This window comes from Macaca thibetana, chromosome 13 (genome assembly GCF_024542745.1).
Source record: "Macaca thibetana thibetana isolate TM-01 chromosome 13, ASM2454274v1, whole genome shotgun sequence".
Classification (NCBI taxonomy): domain Eukaryota; kingdom Metazoa; phylum Chordata; class Mammalia; order Primates; family Cercopithecidae; genus Macaca; species Macaca thibetana.
The window spans coordinates 32,661,583-32,677,037 of NC_065590.1; the positions used below are offsets into that span (position 1 = coordinate 32,661,583).

Genomic DNA, 15,455 nt, shown 5'->3' on the forward strand with positions numbered 1-15,455 from the left:
AGTGTTGTCCAGGAAGCTAGGAAAGGAGAAAATTCCTGAAAAGGATTGACAATCTTAGTTGCTACAGGGAGGTCAAGTTAGGATGAGCTTGGGAAATGCACCTTGAGGTTGTATAGAACATTGTGGTCACCAGGGCTCATTTAAATTGTGAGCAGCTTCAGTGAGTGGTAGGGATGGAGCCAGATAGCAATGGATCGAGAAGTAGATGGGAAGTGAAGATAGAGAATGTGTACTCACTTTGAGTAGTTCAGCAGAGAAAGGAAGAATACAGAATGGTGGCAGCTTGTGGAGGAGGTAGCAGGGACTAGTTTTTTCTAGAATGGAAGAATCTTGTTTATGGCTTTTCTGATGCCATGTAAGATCCAGTAGAGAGGGTGCAATGAAGACACAAGAGAAAGGACGATTGCTAAATCAGGTCCTCAGAGGAGAGGGAAAAGGGTGGGCCCTGAAAAGAAGGGGATACCATTTTCTTTAAAGAGGAATGTTGGAAGAAAGGAAGGAATTTAGGAAGAAAGAGATAATGACATATGCATGTAGATGTATCTAAATTTGCAAAGAACTTCTTACCTAATAGGGCCAATTTTCTTTTTCAGCAAGGTTATCTGCTGAGAGGTGGGGATGCTGGTGTTGGCTTGGGTAGGAGTAAGGATTGAAAATGGTAAAAATGGTGAAGGAAGCTTGAAACAACTGTTAAGAGGAAAGAGGAAGACAGTGGAATTGAAATAAGCTCCAGGAGTGTTGAGTACCCTCTGAACTGAAATCCTACGCTATAAGCCTCCCCTTCATCTTTCTCATAATAATAATGGCTGACATTTATTGAGTGCTTTATATGAGGCACTGTTCTAAGTGCTTTTCAGGCATTCTCATGTGATTTTTACAACAATCCTGTTAGAAAGTTACTGTTATTATCCCTTTCTTCCAGAAGAGGAAATTGAGGCATGGAGGATTAGTAGCACTTGTATTTGATGAATCTCTTACCTCTGCAGAAATGAATTCCTTCTCCTGAGGCATCAGAGAAGGCAGAAATTTAATCCCAACTCCGTTTCTGGACCTTGAGAACCTAGAGTCTACGGTTGCTAAGGAGGGAATCTTACCATGCCAGTTTGTGGGCATGCTGGTGGCATGGAGGGGGCAGGACAGTGGCATGGAGGGGGCAGGACAGTGGGATCAGTGTTACTGTCAGCTTTTGACAACTACATAGGGAAACTTGGATATTCTTGAGTGATTTTCCAGCATCCTGACTAGAAAGACAAGTGACCGATAGTGATTTGTCAGAAATTGTGGACTGAGATTGTGTCACCTGAGAGGTGAATAAGAAGAGAGACCTTGTCCCTGTTCCTATTGCCTAGAAAAGGATAATTTTTTCTTGGCAGAGAGACTAGGCAGATCTAAAACCTTATATAATAACATAATGATTATTAACTCACCTTATATGTTTTCTCAGTTTGTGTGACAGATACAGTTTGTAGATAAGCTGTATACCTGACTTGAGTGAAAGGAGAGAGTGATGGGATGGCGTGGATGGAAGAGAAACGGACTTACCTTTTCCTGCTGCAGCCACTGAAGCATCATCTCTGTGTCCTTCCTTTTGAGGTTGCCATGGATACGCCTTTGCATGGTGGTTTGAGGAGATTGATTTCCATTATGATCAGATGATGACGTGGGTTTAAAAAGAGAAAGGATGGAATGCTCTGCTTTTGGGGAGTGGCCGGCGAGCTGCCCAAAAGGCAGAGCCCAGTACAGCCGATGGGGCTGTGGCTTTGTTGGCTGCTTTGGCTTTTGCTGAAGTTGTGAAATGGTGCATCTCTCTCTTTAGAGCGCAGGCTCAGGGTTCCCTGTCTACAGGGTCCTAGTGCCAGGAACTTGCTGGTTGATTCAAGGGGAGGAATCAGCAGGAACTTCAAACAGGCTAAGTCGGACTTCTCATACCACTGAGAGCATTGCAGTTCTTGAGTACAGGACTGAGTGCCTCTTGCCTTCTTGCAGAAGTTCCTATATTGAAGATAAGTGAAGCATATAGCGTAGCTTTTCTTCTTGACTCTTAAGAGGTCAAGAGGCCCTTGGAGGTGGGCCTGGAAGTCACTGGATATTTCTGGGGGAAGGGGACATTTTGAGATGGAGTAGAGCTGCATTCAGAGTGGGAGTGGGTTTGTAGACATTTTTTAGGGTAATGAGGAGCTGCAGAAGGGAAGGAAGTCCATTGAGTGTGTAGGCCCTATCTATGAAATCTGTAAGGCAGATACTGAGAAGGACCTAGGAACAAAAAGCTCTGTACACATTGTCTTCTGGGGTCCTGTGAATATCTGGAATCCAGCTTTCCAAGCTTCCAGTCTCCCAGCCTCCATTTACCACTCAATAAGCAGACCTTTTCCTTTCTGACTCCTGAAGGACTTAGGTCCACACTTATCTCTTCCTTACTAGTGCTTTCAGAGATGTATAGTTTTGCCTTGCTATCAGACTGCCTGGGTTTCAGACAAGCTCCTCTAGGAGTGGGAAAGCAGGGAAAGCAGACAGTTGGGTTAGCCCAGGATCAAGGTTTGATAAGGTGAGACAAGAGGAGATCAAGGTATCAAAGAATGCTGGGGTGCCAGTAAAAACAAGGTAGAAATGGTTCAGACAGGGGAGAAATGGTAGAGATGGAAAAGAGTCTTTCCTCTTCACTTTCTCCTTTTTAATTCTCCAAAATCTTGTTTTCCTGTAATTTCCTGAAATTTCTCTAAGACTATTGGCAGTTTATTTACTAGACACAGATATTTTTCCCTCCTCTCTTCCCATTTTTCTAGCTATTTTAGTGGTACTTAATATCATTGGAGAGGAAAATGGATTAGAAATCCAAGAGGTGTCTGTCTCCTCCCTGGCTGGGGTAACATTAACCCAGGATTGTCCCATGGGATATGGGCCTGGGCCCGCTAATGCTGTGGAAGGAGCACCTGCCTGTAGAGATATTCAGATGTGTCCCTCTGCCATTTTTTGGCTATGAGACTTAGGCAAGTCATTTGACTTCTGAGACACAGTTCTATCATCTGTGGAATGGAGAGAATGGAATCTGTTTTGGCTACCATCACAGGTTCGTTTTTGAAGGAGATAGTGAAGTACATGTATTCGTGTATACAATTAAGTTTTCCCCAGAGAAGGCCCTAAGAATGGGACGCATTTTCTCTCTCCTAACATGTTGTTTCCCCTCCCATTTCTTCAATTCTATTAATATTTCAATTATTACATTTCTCATGCTTGAAAACTTCCTGAGTTTATTCATTTACTTATTCATGCATTCATTGACCCATCCGTTTATCCTTGCAGCATTTGAGTTCCTACTGTGTGCAAGTCATCATGGATAGTCCCTTAAAATAATGAATGAAGATGTTATCTGCCATTTGCTGAGCACACAGACATTGTGCTAAATGCTTTATTTAAATCTTATTTAATCTTCAAAATGTCCCTGTGAGGTAACATTATTTCTTCCTTTTTGCAGTTGAGGTAACCAGGGCTCAGGAAGTTAAATATCTTGCTCAGAGGAGAACCAAAGGTGTATTCAGGTCTGTCTCCAGAGCCCGTGTAGGCCTGTTGCCTCTTTCCTCATGTTTGATCTATTACAGGGCCTTCTCAGGGCTTTTTTGGTACTGTCTCTGAATTGGCCTCTTTCTTCTCACTCTCCTGATCCTGGTTCAGGCCTTCCTTACCCTGTGTTCACTATTGCAGCAGCCTCCTTGCTGTTATTCCTGTCTTTGCCAGGTTGCTCCTGCCTGCACTCCATCCTGCAGGTGTCATCAGTTTGATCTTCCTAAAATAGTTTTCACTATGCTGTCTCCTGCTCAGGAACAGGACTGCCTTCCTGTGATTACTGGATCAAGTCCATCTATGTTTGCCTGATGTTAAACTTCTTGCCTACCCACAGTTACCTCCCAGTACATTGCAATGTTAAGATGTTTATTTATTCAATAAATATTTGACCATGAGCTATGTACTGGCTATTGGATCATAAAGAGGAAAAGGTGGGGGCTATGCTTCAAAAGCCTTATAGTTTGATAGAATAACTCATCTAGAGTTCGTTACTTCAGCTAAGCCAGTATTCTTTACTATTCCCTGGTCAAGCCAAGTTATTTCTGCCTCTATTCATACTGTGTTCATAACTTACAGGGCTTTCTAGGCCTTTCCACATACTTTCTAAAATCCCCATAATTCAAGGCATGCTTAGGTACCCCCTTTCTTTCTAATTTACCTCTCTCTATAATTTCTTACGATATTTATTGTGTAGCTGTATATACCATTTAGTATCATGTCAGGTAATTCTTTGCACTTCTATAATTTCTGTACTTTTTACAAGGCACTTTTTTTTTTTTTTTTTTTTTGAGTCTCAGTCTGTCACCTTGGCTGGAGTGCAGTGGTGCGATCTTGGCTCACTGCAACCTTCACCTCCCGGCTTCAAGCGATTCTCATGCCTAAAGTCTCTCAAGTAGCTGGGATTATAGGCATGCGCCACCACACCCAGCCCATTTTTGTATTTTTAGTAGAGATGGGGTTTTGCCATGTCAGCCAGGCTGGTCTTGAACTCCTGGTCTCAAGTGAGCCACCTGCCTCAGCCTCCCAAAGTGTTGGGATTACAGGCATGAGCCACCACGCCTGGCCTACAAGGTTCTTGTATATGCTTTAGCTTTTTTGAACCTCATAATACTGACGTAGATATGGCAGATATTATTTCCATTTCATAGGAAAATAAACAGATTCCAAGAAGTTGGGGGACTGTTGATACCTATGTGGTTAGTGAGTTGTGAGGCTATTATCAAAAGATCTGAGCTCTTTTGAATTTTTGAAGGCAGTGTGGCCTACAGGAAGAGCAGTGCGTTGGAAGCCTAGAGATGTTTGTGGTAATGGTGAGGGGTAGTAGAAAGCACAGAGGGCTCTGGGTCAGGTTGTTTCCAGTTTTGGCTCTACTCCTCACAGCCTGTGTAACTTCAGGGAAGTTGCTCAGTTCTCAAAGCCTCAGTTGCCTTGTCAGCATCATCCCTGGCCAACCTCTCAGTGGGGTTATTTTGATGTCCATATATGATGACATTGTTCTTAGCTAACTTTTATTTAGCACTTATTAAATACCAGGCGGTGTTCTGGATGCTTTGTATGGATTATCTCAGCTAATCCTCACGATACCTCTCTGAAATATGTTCTTTGTTACTTCCCCATGGCAGATGAGGAAATTGAGGCATAGAGATGTTAAGTAACTAGACCAAGTTTATGTAGCTACCAAGTGGTAAAGCCAGGAAAGTAGCTTGAGTCTAGAACCAGTACTCAACCATGGTTCTATAAAATGTCTTTTTTTTAAGGTAGACTGTGAAGTGCCCCGAACATGTGAGGTCCAGGCTGCAAGGACGTGCCTGGCCTTGCCCACCTGTGTAATGGTGAATAGGGAAAGGAGGGGGAAACATGGAGATTTTGCAAGGAGGAGAGAGATGATTTCCTAGGGGGTCTGGCCAGGACTGAAGATACGGAATTGTGTTTTGGGGCTATATTTCTGAATGTTGGCTATCATTCTACTGTTGGGCTACCTGGCCTATCTTAGGTCTGTAGAGTGGGGTGAAGTCACTGTTCTGCCAGTGAAGTAAGCCCAGTACAGAAAAGACAGGCGTCGCTAGGCCCAAGGGAACTAGATCCATACCATACTCAGTGGAGCCATAGGTCAGACCCCAGGCCAACCTTGTTGACTGTGTAGGGGCAGGGACCCTGGTCTTTTGGTTCCTAGCCCATGATAGATGGGCCAGTGAATGAAAGCAGTATGGTTACATAGTCCCTTGGAGACCTCTCATTAGAATGCATAATCTTATTAAATTAAACAATTTTAATTGTAAAAGTAATACATGGTTATTGAAGAATTTTTGTGAAATACAGAATTGTAGAAAATAAACCATTTCATCGGGTCTGAGATGCTAGGAGGCAAGGCCAAGAGTACAAGGGGCAGATGGCTGAGGTGGACTGGGCCTTGTGCTACAAGAAGAAAGAAGGGCTCTCTGCTTTTGACTACTGCCTTTAGTAATGCAGTTGAGTCTGATATTCTTGGGTTTTACAACCTGGCCCCTTATAACAACCATAAAGGGTGAAGAGTGACTGTGGCAACCTTTGCCAGCCTTGTAGGAGGGGGCTGGGGTACTTGGCTTGCTTTGCTATGTGTGTGAAGTTGCCTCCATTACTGCCCTTCCCTTGCTGCCTATTGGGCAGGTCCTGCCTCCTCTGGCTCAGTTTGAGATTGAAATCCAGGCCCTAATCACATGAATTTGGACCCTGAGTCCAGAGTTTAGAGAGGGGAGGGAGAGAGAAGAGCACCAGAAAGGTAGATGAGAGACCCTTATTTTGGCTGTGTGGGGGCCCTAGGCAGCTGATCACTTTGAAGTGTCACTTGATGCTTATGGGCCTGCTAAGGCCTGGGAGACAGGGGAACAGTGATGGTGAGTGGGTACAGACTAGGAGGACCTGTCAAGACTGTTCCCAGCCCTAGGACAGTATACTCAAGAGGTGAGTGCTGAGGGTCTGTGGCGTAGGCCCAGCCCTTAGTCCCTGGCCCAGGTGAAGCAGGGGGGCACTAGGACCCAGAGGCTAGCACGGTTCCTGACAAGTCTAGAGCAGCACTAGCGCAGAGTGAGACTCATCAGCTGGCAAGCAGGATTCTGTGTCTCTGGGTTCAGGAATCCTCAGGCAGCAGAGGGGACTTGCTCCTCAGCCCCCATCACTGCCCCCACCCCTACCCGTGTAGGCCACCGAGTGAGGCCCATGGACTGGGGAGGGCTGTGTCTGACGACTCCTGTGTCCCTCTATGAGGGCCCAGCGCCCTGACCCCCCTGCCTAGGTTTCTACCTTTTCTCTCTGTCTTTGGCCAGCTGGGGGAGGGGGTAGAGGCCGGGTGAGCAACATGGCACAGAGCAAGAGGCATGTGTACAGCCGGGTAAGTGGCCCTAATCTGGGATGGCCCTGGAGGGCTGCTGGGGAAGGCCTGGGTGCCTGTGGACATCATTGGTGTGGGGGCTGGGGAGATAGGCTGGAGCTCAGCTGGGGGCACTCAGACTGTGTTTTCTAAGGAGCCCTCGAAGCCCTGGTGGTGTAAGGCTGGACAGGCTTCCCTTTACAGAGTTGATCCCTAAATGGGGACTAGCAAGGCCTGACCTCTGACTCTAATTGGCCCTCATACCAGGGGCTCCTGAGGGGGTCCAGATTATCCTGGGGACTCAGAATGGGGATGATGTGTCAGAGAGGTCTTATAGTAAAGCCTTTCTTAAGAGCTGCTTTGTTATTTGTTACTTGCTTTCTTTCTCTTCTGAGACTGAATCTGTAGCTACTGTTGTGGCCCCCTGGTTCTGAGAGGCTTATTGGGGTTGGAAAGTGGGGGAGCCTCTGACTTTGGGTTCAGCCTCTTATATCACTGGCAATTCCTTTTATTATCAGGTCCATGAGAGCCATCCTGCTGTTCCAGGTGTGATTTGAGATCCTGGAACCTCTGAGAACTATATCCTCACCTTCCTGGATGAGCTCTTTGGGGAAGGGAATTAGGCAACGACAGGTTGGGAGGTGTCCTGGCTCTTCCATGGCTCTGCTAGGGCTCCCTTCTGAAGCTATTATGAATGAGAGTATCAGAAGGGACTCCCATAGAGTCTTTAGGCTGATGGTATCACTTCATCATGCCTCATTCATCTGTTTGCTGCAAGGCCCCTGGTTCATGGAGTTGCTATTGCTAAAAATGGCAAGTGTGATTTTCTTCTAAACCATGGGCCTATTTGGGACCTAATTTTCTATTGTGTTCAGTCATCATGGGTGTGCCAGAAGCTGAGAGCTGCCCAAGGAAAGTGTCTTAGTCTGTTCTTTTGCCTTGCCCATCTGTGGAGTGATAAACCATTCATTTGGACCACTGAGCAGAGTCTTGGGAACAGAGTGAGGGGTAGATCCACCCAATTTACTTGGCCTCTGTTTTCCTTTTTATAGCAAAATAGCATGGAGAAGAATCTCCAGAACTTGGGGATAGAGAGTTGACCAAACAAGACTCAGGCCAGGTAGAAGGGAGTTGAATGGTTGAATGGGCTGTGGTGAAGCATCTGGGGTTTCATGGTGGGTTGTGGATGGGAATGGGAGGAGTCAGATCGGGAAGAAGAGGTGGTGACTTAAGGGTCTGGAAGGAGGCACAGTTGTGTGCCTCTGAAAGGATGAGGCCTAAGAAAACCATTTGAAACATAGAGGAGACAAGTGACAGTGGAAGGGGAAACAGGATTCTGTAGGTTCACCCACTGAATTGCCTGTCTTCCCAGCTCAGACTCCTGAGTCAGGGCATTGGGTTGTGGGGAGCCTGGTCTAAACTGAGTTATTTGCTTGAGCTTAATTCCCTTCCTGAGAGGAGAATTAAGGAGGCAGTGCTCCTGAGAAAGCAGCCATGTGGTGACATTCACAGACTGATCAATGAATTCCGATTTGTTATAAAAAAATATAAACCCTTAAAAATTCTAGCAGATTCCAGAGGAATTTGGAGAAATCTTAGAAGAGAATATCACTGACATTTTTTCAGAGGGGAATTTGGAGGTCCACCCAATTCTGCAAATGGGGTTTAAGAAAATGATTCTGGTTGTTTTTCAGTCCAGCATCTTGGCTGAGGCATTTCTTATACATGAGAATGCCACCTTTGATCTGAGGCCTCTAACTGTCTATGTTTACCTGTGTCTTTCTTTCAGACGCCCAGCGGCAGCAGGATGAGTGCAGAGGCAAGCGCCCGGCCTCTGCGGGTGGGCTCCCGTGTAGAAGTGATTGGAAAAGGCCACCGAGGCACTGTGGCCTATGTTGGAGCCACACTCTTTGCTACTGGCAAATGGGTAGGCGTGATTCTGGATGAAGCAAAGGGCAAAAATGATGGAACTGTTCAAGGAAGGAAGTACTTCACTTGTGATGAAGGGCATGGCATCTTTGTGCGCCAGTCCCAGGTATTCACGCCCTTCTTCTGTGTGTGTGCGTGTGTGCACATGTCTGTTGCATGTGCAGCTGATATGTTGGTATTTCCTTTTCCTGAGCATGGGCATAAGCCTCTGGTTGGGAGAGTGGAAGGTAGTGGGGAAGGGAAGATTCGAGATCCATCCTTAGGGAAGCTGCCCTGTACTCTTGATTTGCTTGGAGCCTGGGGAGGGGCCCATATTACAGCCATCCTTAATCTGGCTATATTGAATCTATTGATCTGGCTATATTGAATCTGGCCTCAGATCCAGGTATTTGAAGATGGAGCAGATACTACTTCCCCAGAGACACCCGATTCTTCTGCTTCAAAAGTCCTCAAAAGAGGTAACAACCACCCACTTAAAGTTGCCTCCTCATAGTCAGGAGGAGTGCCCAGGGCTTCTCCTCATAACATGGGGCCACAGTAGATCCTAAGATTTGTTTTCCATCACCACCATATTCCTTTATTATTATCTCCCCCTACCTCTCTATACAAGTACACACTTTGTTTCTGTTTGCTTTCTACAGAGGGAACTGATACAACTGCAAAGACTAGCAAACTGGTGAGTGGTTTGGGGGTGGAAATGGGGAGTAATAAAGGGAGGGGAAGGAGAAATATGGGGGATACCCAGTGCTAGGCAGGTAGAAGTAGTAGGTGAGTCTGAGTTGCCTTCAAATCTCTCCAGCTTCCCTAAGAAGGAGGCTTTCTGGGAATTAATTTCTGCATTAGAGTTATAGTAAAGGTGGTAGCAGGGAAAAACTCATAGGCTCCATAAGTTCAGGGTCAAATGAGATTGAGCTGAGGGTGATAGGAAGGACAGGTCTAACCCAAGTAGTGTAGCCAACTTCCTACCTTTTGGAACCCAAAGATGCCAACATCTAAAGGGTCTGAGGGTAAGGTTAAGGTAGAAGATAGAGGAAGAAGCAATCTCCTATTCACAAGTGAATGGCAAGGAGTCGGACCCTCTACCTCCTGTTTTAAGCTGGATGCAGAGGGTGCTTCCTAGTTCCTCTCTGATACTCCGTGAAGGGTGTGTGAAGTGGGGCTGTAGACTCTGCAGCTTCTCTGGGCCAAGGGGTGAACATCATGGAAGCTGATCTTTGAGGGACTACTCATTTCACCCTGACAACCCCCTACCCCAGCCTAACCTGTGTATGCCTGAGTTGGTCTTAACACCTATGCCCAGGACATCTGTTCTCTAACTCTGCCCTTTCCTACTCCTCATGCAGCGGGGACTGAAGCCTAAGAAGGTGGTGTGTTTACTATTTGTGCCTGGGTGGATGGGAGCCATGAGCCCCTTCCCCAGCTGTCCTGCATGTCCTTGGGCTGCTGCATGCCTGTGTGTGTGTGACCTTGGGCTGGGATGGCCAGAGGAAATGGTGGCCTTGGCTTTCAGAGTTCCTTTGAAGGGTGCAAGAACTTCAGGCTCAGTGTCCACGTCCAGGTAGCACTCACTAGGGATGATTCTCTCTGCCCCAGGACTCCAAGTCAAAGATTCCCCAGTCAAAAACTATAAGCATTTGACTGTAAATAGCAGCAGTGTGAAATAGATCATTTACTGGGTTACAGTGGGTTCTCGCTTAGCCCGAGCTTGGACAACCGTAGAAGGAAAGACTGGGGGAATGGGACTGAGGAAGATACCAAGTGATGGGGTTTTGCAAGGAGATGGGAGGTCAGGGAACAGAGCATAGGGTAAGAACAGTCCCAAGCTGGAAAACCTAAGAGCCTTCATGTGCCTGCCTCTGGATGGGCTCTGCCATAAATATCCCCACACCCCGCAACTCTGCCCCATCAGTCTGTCCCTGCCTCCTTCCCCCTCTGGTGGTGTGCCTGAGGCCTACCTCCTACCCCTTGCAGCCTTTCATCAACCATCATTGGAGTGGGACTCAATCATGTCACCTTCCCTCCCCTCCCCGCCACAGACTCTTTAAACTCTTCGATTGCTGCCATGACCACTTCCTCATACCAGCCCTTGCCTTGGGCCTCTGCCCAAGCTCTTTTTGACCTGCATGTGCCTGTCTGGCCTGTATGTACTGTGTTGTATGTACAATTCTATGATTTCCTTGTTGTCAGCCTATCTCAGGCCTTTCTGACATTGCATGGAGAGCTGCTGGATTGGGGCTGTGGGAGGGGAGAGGAAAACATCGCCTTTTCCAGGAGGAAACCAGCTCCTGGTTGGTGATGGGTCCTCACTTTGAAGTCTTGCCATGGTAGAGACCACAACCATTGCTTTGGTTGGAAATGGGGATATAAAGAAAATAGTGCTGTGAAGGATCCTGAGCCCATTTCAGAGTCATAGAAACTTGGCGTCCTTTGATTATTGTCTCCTGATTGGGGTTTCCATTTCACCTCAGGCCTTCAATAGAGAAGAGCATGAAACTATGGTCTTATATTTATGGAGTTCTTTCCACAGCCTGGTTGACCAGGGGCTTTGGCAGCTGCCTGGGGAAATGTGGGAAAGCCCAGGCTAGGCCACCCGTGCTGCCCTTCTGCACTCATGTTGGAAAGTGTCAATCAGACAGTTGAGTGCCCCCACCCCAGGGCACCCCAGTCTTCCTCTCCAGTAGTTTTTTTCAAAGCAGATCACTTAGCCTAGGGCCCCTGCTCTCACCCATGTGGATCAGGGAGCTGGTTCCAGAGCAAAAGAATGTGCTTTGAAGGGGAAGGCAGAAGAAAACTCAGATGTCTCTGCAAAGTGCTTAGTTCTTTTTGGAAACCCTTTAGAGACAGGCTTTAACCTGTCTACAACCAGGGGATGGTTGGAGAGGAGCCCAACAGTCATTAGAACTGCTGCTACCCAGATGCATGTTCCCCAGGGTTTCTTAGTCACTGTGTGTGCTCCTCAGAGCTGAGTCCTGTTGCTGGAGGGGCACTCTAGATGTGTGTGTGTGCCAGATGAGAGACTGTAAGGGTGTTGCCAGGTTGTATAAGAGACAGAAGTGGAGTTAATGGGGCTATGGATGGGTGGGTGGGTGGGGGGGGCAGAGTGTGAGTATGATGAGAGAGACTGCTGGAGCGGAGAGGCCCTGTGTCCCTGCCCAGTGATGCCCTGGCCCCATAGAGTGCCATTTCTGGGATAGCCTCTGGCCCAGTTTTTTGGAGCACGCTCTTGGGGGTAGGCAAGGGAGGGAAGAGAGGAGCCAGAACCTGTTCTTTGGAGAAAGAAGCAGGACAAGCTCTGCGCATGACCATCCTGAGGAGGAGGAGCCAGCAAAGCCCTAGATGGTTGCTAGGTGACTGAGGAGCAGTGGCTCCACCCCCATGGAGCAGAGGAGGGTGGGTGCATGACGTCAGGTGGAGCTGGTGCTGCGGCCACTGAGGCTGCCATCAGCCTAAGCTGGTGAACTGGGCCAGGCACCGCTCCGGTGCCTGCCAGAGCCTGGCGATCTAGCTGCACATCTGCGGGGGCCTCTGTGTCAGAGCGGCGGCCGTTTACAGGCTGGGAAGCTGCGGCACCGGGAAGCTGAGGCTGCATTGTTGGGATTTGATGCACTAATCTCCTGTCTCCGCCGCCTTTCCCTCTGTTCGGTCTCTTGCCCTCCCTCCCTTCGTCTGTCCTTCCTCTATGTGTTTGTCGATCCTCCTCTGTCCCTTCTCTTTCCTCTCCTTGCTTTCTTTGGTTTTCTGCAATGATGAGACAGGCACCGACAGCCCGAAAGGTACTCTTGCTTGCTCTCGTCCTGCTGCTGGGTTGCCAGGGCAATGGTGGCAGCAGGCTGCTGGGGTGGGGGTGGGGGCTGATTGACTTCATCTGTCTACCTGGTCAGGGGAGGCGGGTGAGGACGAAGGTGGGTTAGGGAGAGTCATGTGTCACCACTATGCCCCACACCCTGGGCATTTGCTTACGGCCTTGCCTGCTTTTGGCTCTGCCTGTGTTCCAGGCCTTATACCCAGTGGCCTCACAGGCTTGGGCTTCAGGCAGCCTCTACTGCATACTGGATCTGGGAGGATTTCCTGTGGTAGAACCTAGGGAAGCAGGCCCAGGTATCTCAGTGCCTCTAGCAGGCCTGCCTGCCTCACCCAGCCTTTGCTAGAATACCTCTTAGTTCTCCCCGCATCCCCCAACCCCCAGGGTTTGTATCAGGGCGCTTTACCAGGGTGGGATGGGAACCCTAGAATAGTTTTTGACCCACAGCTATGGAAGCTTAACCCAGGGTAGGAGGGGTGGGAATTGGTTTTCTTGGCCTCAGTGTATCCTGGAAATAAGGCCCAAGCCAAATCTTGTCTTGACTAGAGCAGTGAGATACTGAGTAGCAAGAACACTATTTGGAAATTGGAGTTAATTGTCCACTTACCATTTTGCAGTAACCTGAAGGGTTTCCAGATTTGATTTAGGGCTGTAGTTTTTCTGTGCTGCTGCCCACCCCCACCTCCTTTCCTACCGCTGGGTGGGGTTACTTTGCTGAGCTCTGGGCTTCTGCTAATGCAATATTCATGGTCCTGACACCTGAGCCCTCTTCCCTAGCGATGGGGACTGCTGCAGGATCTGATTCTGGGGAAGGGGGTTGGGGAGAGGGAGGACAGCAGCATTGCTCTGCCCTAGGGACCTGATCTCCCATTTCTGGGCTTAGATTACTTTTGTCATATGGGGTTTCTAGGGAGTTCTGTATAGAGTCTAGCACTTGAAGGAAGAGGCTGACCTGGGAAAGTCCTTGGGAGTGGTGGCTGGGTGGGGCCTCTGGCTCTGGATTGGAGTGGGAGAGATCGTTTGCAGGAGGACTGGTCTCTTGGGACCTTCTCACTAGCTGCTTCCTTGTTCTATGGCTCAGCCTAGAGATGGACTTCTGGGATTTCCGGGGTGTCTGAAGGGGTGAGGCCTGCAAGGATTGGACAAAAGTGGGAGCAGGAACCAAGGGGAACAGGAATTCTGGGTTCCTGAAGTAGGAACACAGTGATTCACTGAAGGGAGAAGGGGGTGGGATTAGGGGGAGGGTGGCTAACTGTAGCCCCATTCCTGTTACTTCTTCTGCTCTCATTGCTGTCCCTTTTGCTCTCTGTCTTTCTGCCATTGCCCTTTCTTTCCTGACTACTTCTCTTCTGGCTCCTGTTGCCTGTCCAGACCACAACTCGGCGGCCCAAGGTGAGAAAACAGGCCCCTGTGTGAGCCACTGCTGAGTGAACACACACGTTTCAGGCATGTGCATGTATGAGGGCATGTGTATGAGCAAGTGAAAGTTGGTCATAGTGCATCCTGGGTTCTCTTCAGAGGAAAGGGGGGGTTCGCGGTGCTGGCAGACACCTCCTAGGGAAAATGGCTTTTGGCTTTTAGGAGGTTGTCTAAGCCAGTAGCTTCAATGCAAAAGAGAAATGAATGGGGTTGTAGTTAATCAAAGCAGGCTTTCTTGAACAAGGGAATTTTGACCTGTTTTGAGGGGAGGGATTGGAAGAAAGATGAAGAACTTGGCCATGTAAAATGTCAGCGGATAAGGAGGTGAGTGTGTCTGTGACAGGCTTTGGGTGGGGATGTCTGAGGATTGCACATGGTCTCTGAGTGTCAGCCCACTGGGAGACCTTGGGGCTCAGCACTTTGAGTACATTGGCAGGCCTGTCTGCTCCAGGACTTGAACTTCAGGTCAGCTTCTCTGCTCACCTCCTCCCCTGCCCCACAGGGACCTGGATATTGTTGCCAGATCGGGGGAGATGACAGAAGGGTTGTTTCAAGGGGGAGTCTAGGGGTACAACTTTCACCTTGGCCCTTTTACCTGCAGGGTCCTCTGAAGTAGACTGAGAGAGGGAGATTCAGCTTGACTCCCATAGAGGGTTTAGCAGGGGTAGAAAGCCTGGCACCCCCACTTTTGGCCCTGCCTTCTCTGGAAATTACATTGTAGTTTTTCCCTCTAGGGGTGGAGGGCATAGACCTGGAGCAAGAATGGGACTGAGAGTATTATGAAGTTGCTAGAATGATCACAAGTGGGTCATAGACGGGAGTTCTAGGGAATAGTGGATTCTGCTCTTACAGGTAGTGCCAGAGCTAGGAGGAATGCGGAGTCAGTGTCAAACGAGGAGCCTTATAATCTTATGATGTCTTTCTCTTATCTTTTCCTCCCTCTCTCCTCTGCCTCCCTCCTCCCCCTGTCCTTTGTCACTATCTCTCTCTGCCTCTCTGTATCATTTTCCTTGTCCCCTTCATTCTTCTCTGTTCTCACTGTGCTTTGATACTCTCTTTCTGCTTTTTCTCTTCTCTGTCTCCTTCCCTTGCCATATTCTCATATTCTGTTTCTGTTCCTCTTACTACCCCTATCCTCTGCTCTCTTTCTGGTCTGCCTCTACCCTCTCTGAATAGCCCACCCGCCCAGCCAGTACTGGGGTGGCTGGGGCCAGTAGCTCCCTGGGCCCCTCTGGCTCAGCGTCAGCAGGTGAGCTGAGCAGCAGTGAGCCCAGCACCCCGGCTCAGACTCCGCTGGCAGCACCCATCATCCCCACGCCGGCCCTCACCTCTCCTGGAGCAGTCCCCCCGCTTCCTTCCCCCTCCAAGGTAAGGACTGGGGTAGGGATAAAGGAGAAT

General features: G+C 48.5%; 2 protein-coding genes across 11 annotated transcripts in view; one reads left to right on the forward strand and one right to left on the reverse strand.

The window, feature by feature from the left end:
• INO80B (INO80 complex subunit B) overlaps positions 1-15,455 on the reverse strand; it is a 327,102-nt gene that overhangs the window by 75,718 nt on the left and 235,929 nt on the right. The window lies entirely within an intron of this gene.
• DCTN1 (dynactin subunit 1) overlaps positions 1-15,455 on the forward strand; it is a 30,789-nt gene that overhangs the window by 4,872 nt on the left and 10,462 nt on the right. For 2 of the 10 annotated variants that reach the window (XM_050754382.1, XM_050754383.1), the window contains exons 1-8: positions 6,583-6,928; positions 8,697-8,942; positions 9,216-9,294; positions 9,478-9,512; positions 10,180-10,200; positions 12,592-12,609; positions 14,010-14,030; positions 15,234-15,425. In XM_050754382.1, coding sequence (XP_050610339.1) covers positions 6,896-6,928; positions 8,697-8,942; positions 9,216-9,294; positions 9,478-9,512; positions 10,180-10,200; positions 12,592-12,609; positions 14,010-14,030; positions 15,234-15,425 — 645 coding nt within the window. In that variant the 5' untranslated portion in view covers positions 6,583-6,895. Of the gene's footprint in view, positions 1-6,582; positions 6,929-8,696; positions 8,943-9,215; positions 9,295-9,477; positions 9,513-10,179; positions 10,201-12,201; positions 12,610-14,009; positions 14,031-15,233; positions 15,426-15,455 lie in introns of those variants that run through there. The other 8 variants (XM_050754386.1, XM_050754388.1, XM_050754390.1 and 5 more) reach the window with 6 other exon arrangements.